This window comes from Rhinopithecus bieti, unplaced genomic scaffold (genome assembly GCF_001698545.2).
Source record: "Rhinopithecus bieti isolate Rb0 unplaced genomic scaffold, ASM169854v2 scaffold_62304, whole genome shotgun sequence".
Classification (NCBI taxonomy): Eukaryota; Metazoa; Chordata; class Mammalia; order Primates; family Cercopithecidae; genus Rhinopithecus; species Rhinopithecus bieti.
In genome coordinates this window covers 103,792-107,948 of record NW_016823627.1, presented here as the reverse complement: position 1 = coordinate 107,948, position 4,157 = coordinate 103,792, and the positions used below count along the sequence as shown (strand labels likewise).

The 4,157-nt window shown below is 39.1% G+C and overlaps 1 protein-coding gene across 1 annotated transcript in view; it reads right to left on the bottom strand.

Annotated features, from left to right (window-relative positions):
• The window catches only part of LOC108521714 (sodium/hydrogen exchanger 7-like), a 69,006-nt gene that overhangs the window by 26,480 nt on the left and 38,369 nt on the right, over positions 1 to 4,157 (bottom strand). Inside the window, exon 9 of the mRNA XM_017861680.1 lies at positions 2,237 to 2,296. Within this exon, the coding sequence (XP_017717169.1) occupies positions 2,237 to 2,296 (60 nt within the window). The remainder of the gene's footprint in view (positions 1 to 2,236; positions 2,297 to 4,157) is intronic.

Below are 4,157 nucleotides of genomic sequence, written 5' to 3'. Positions count from 1 at the left end.
AAAAAAAAAAAAAAAAAAAAAAAAAAAAAAAAAAACAGATCGGGGCCGTGAGACACAAATAATATTCTGCACTTTTTTCGCCTTTTCAAGGCTGTTTACTTCAGGGCGATTTAGTAATTACTTTTCTGGCAGGGTTGAGGCCTCTTGGACCAATCCCCAAGGATGACACCAGACCTTGTGGCTTCCTACAAAGAGCCCCACCCTTGAGGCAGAGCCCAGAACCAAACTAGTCTCTGGGAAGAGGAGGTAAATGAATGGGCCAGGGTGTTTTGGTGTGGAACCAGGCAGCAAGAAAGAACAAGCACAGGATTTTTTTTTTTTTCTTTTTTTTTTTGAGAATTTTTTTGAGACAGAGTCTCACTCTGTCACCCAGGCTAGAGTGCGGTGGTGCGATCTTGGCTCACTGCAACCTCTGTCTCCTAGGTTCAAGCCATTCTCCTGCCTCAGCCTCCCGAGCAGCTGGGACTATAGGCATGTGCCACCATGCCTGGCTAATTTTTGTATTGTTAGTAGAGACGGTGTTTCACCATGTTGGCCAGGCTGGTCTTGAACTCCTGACTTCAGGTGATTTGCCCACCTTGGCCTCCCGAAGTGCTGTGATTACAGGTGTGAGCCACCATGCCTGGCCCAGGCACAGGATTTTAATTGCAGCTTTAAAGCCTCAGAAGACTTTAGGGTCCCCCAACTTTCTGAAATTCCTAGTGTCAGGTCACTGTCCACTTTATGTATCTCTTTCCTGATCTGGTATAATGCTTTTGATCCAGGACACCGGAACTTTTTTATGCTGTTTTATTAGATCTTATTTTAGCATTCTCCTGATATATCAGGGCTAAGTTCCTAAGAACACAAATGACAGCCTTTTATTCCAGAATGGGCAGAATTATCTTTATTTTCATTAGGAAGTAGACAAATGTGGACATCCCACACTAAATGAAAAAATAAAGCAAGCAAACTGATGTGCTCATTCTGGAATGAATAAATACCCAAAATTGATAATTTCTCTGCTGGTATAATTTGTCCATTCTGATTAACAGATAAAACGCCATAAAATCTTGGAAAGTTTAGAAGTATTCTATTTTAATTAATAATTTTTTCTAAAAAAAAAAATCCCTGAATGGTCAAGGTTTTGAATAATTTGAGGAATATGAGACACACATCTTCATATAACACCTTGACCACCATATCATAATCTGAATTTGCTCATGTCCCAAGTCTAATAACTTACACTTTGCCTGAAGGACTTTCCTTCTTGAAGGCATGCTTCAAAGGAAAGGGTTTCCTCTGCAATTTAGCTGGTATCAAAGTCAGTCTCCAAAAATGAACATGTGTGTGTAGAAAGAAGTCTGACTTCAGTGAGCTTAAATACTTAAGTAATTTCATGTGAGTCATTACAGTGCACATATGGGGCCTGGTGATATCCCAAGACCCATGTCCCACTGCTTTCACCACTGCCCTCAAGGAAGTGAAATATTCTCACAGTGCTGAGAACAAAGTTGAAGCCTATTTTGCATTTGATTTTATCTATCAGCACCGAGAATCAGATCAGGAAGAAAACATGCCAATTAGAGAAACAGAAAGGAAAGAAGAAACATTAAAGTTTGTACTTTGCTTGCCCAGACACCACCACCCTTAAGCATACTTATATCATAAACTTGGAAGGATACTAAGAAACAAACTGCATTAGAGGACTCTTTATCTTTTTGGTTAAACATTATTCATACCTTCTGGTTCACCACAACAAGGCACAAGTACACAAATATGTATTCTGAAAAACTAAAACAGCAGGGATATTTAATTAAGATGGTGTAAGCCTTACCCCAGTCATGGTTGAAATATGAGAATTCTAGTTCTCTTTATGAATTAAGAGGCTTATTTACTAGATCATAAGCAGGATTTTGTGGGGAAAGTGTGGCTCTGAAAATGAGCTGCTCTTAACACTAAGCTCAGTTGTACAAAAAGGAAACACTTGACAACTCAGGCTTTGTGTTGGCAATACAGTGCCTAAATGTGGGGAAAGCAGACAGAATCCCAAGAACACTGACACATCAATCAGCCCAGAGGAGGGGTGGAAAAAAATGATTAGAATTGACTCAACCTTTTGCACCTTTACTAAAAGGGGTGGGGGTTGGCATACGCAGGAAGGAAGAGAAAAACAGTGTAAAGAGAAATATCTGAGGTTAGAAAGAGGAGAAAAGCCAGGCCCGGTTAATTTTTTCTGAGAATGCCCTTGTGTCACCTGAAGTACTGCCAGTGGTGTTCGTTCTGGTCCTCTTCGGAGGGCTCCTCAACGCCAACTCTGGGCAGCAGAAGAAGGGAATGTGAGTGTGACAGGGACAACAGGAGAGCCAGGAGCTCTGGGCAAATGATCTGGACCATGTCCATGAGAGAATATTTCTCACTTTCAATATAAATCCATATCCTTTCTTAAACTGTCCCCATCCTCTAAAACCCAGAGAGGCTGAGAGTCCACTAAATTTAAATTTAAAGCAGCAATATCAGGAGCCAGGTCAAATGGGGATTGATCAGGAATGAGGATGAGCCTCTCAAAATATAATGTAATAAAATCAGAGGATGAAATACACCTCATAGAAAACAAATTTACATTTTTTTTTGCAAATTCATCTGTTTATAAAGCAAGATACCAAAAATAGAAAAAAAGAAATTGTTGCTTAAATGTTACACATATTTAAAGTGTTTACATATATTTTTACACATATTTGACAGAAAGAACAAAAAGCATGATATTATTGAAAAACAGCAACAATACTTAAGAAGACAAAGATGGTCTTTTTTTTCAGACAAGCACACCATGTTGTACATAGGATCAACCTGAAAGTCGGGAACCTTGCTTCTGCTACTCTCTTTAGCTTGTAGCCTTTTGAGTTGACATGGTCCACCTTCACCTTCCTTAATAATTTCTGGGTTACTCAGAGTGCATCTGAATCTTACTATCATGTTGGAGCAGGGTTTCGTAAACTCAGCAGCATTGACATTTCAGGTCAGATAATTCTCTGTTGTGGTGACCCGTACAGTGCACTGTAAGATGTTTAACAGAGTCTCTGGCTTTCACCCACAAGATACTAATAGCAATCCCACCCACCAAGAAGCTGAGGTTTTGACCCCTTCCTCTTGTTGTGGCCAACTAAAAACATCTCCAGATACTGTCAAATAAATGTCCCCTGGGGGACAAAATTGCCGTCAGTTGAGAATCACTGCACTGAACCATGTATTCTCAATGGAGGCAGTATCACCCTCCTGGGTATAAAAATTGGTTCTTGTAGGTAAAAGAAAATACTTAGATATTACAATGGTTTGTAGCCCTCCAAAGTGCCACAGCACAGACAGAGAGGCATAGCAGATCTGTGATATTAAAATTTCACTGGGGGAGGTAATTGAGGAAAAAGTTTTTAAAGGCTCCTCAGCGGTGACAATAATGAAAAAAAGATTGAGAACTACTTCGCTAGACAATGCCCAAATTCTCATGTTACTAATATCCCCTGACATATGCAAGTGAGGACACGATTCTTCTTAAGGTGGTGCTTTTAGTTACATGTTCAGAATGTGACTTAAATCAGACTCTATTACTACAACTTTGAAAAATTATAGCAAACACCAGAAAAACAAGCCAGATTCCTTAATGTAAGATTCATTGTCTCTTCAGTAATAGTATTAATAATAGTAGCAGCTGTAACGCTATGATTAATACTATTAATATAATAACAGCTAAAATATACTAAGTGCTTATGTGTCAGATGGTACATTGATGAGAGAATTCTTCATTGCATTATTTATTACATTTTATCCTCACACTATGACTGTCCCTATTTAATCAGTGAGGAAACTGAGGGATACAGGTAAAATAAGTTGCCCAAGGTCACAAAGGTAGAAATGGTAGAGCCAAGATTCCAACTCAGGCTGCTAGACTCCAGAGCCTCAGCTCTTCCTCTTATAGGATATTGCCTTTGATTACAAGGTGGCATCTTTAAGGTCTTTTAAAATATCCAGTTGCAAATGCTATTACATAAAGAGCTCAGGGCTTCTCCCTGCCTTTATTCCTTATGTTATCTTGCAAAGAGCTTTATTATAAATTCTCAGTCTAACAGGATTATGCCAAGTAGAGCATTCTTACTTGTCCTTGAATGATTATATTACTACAC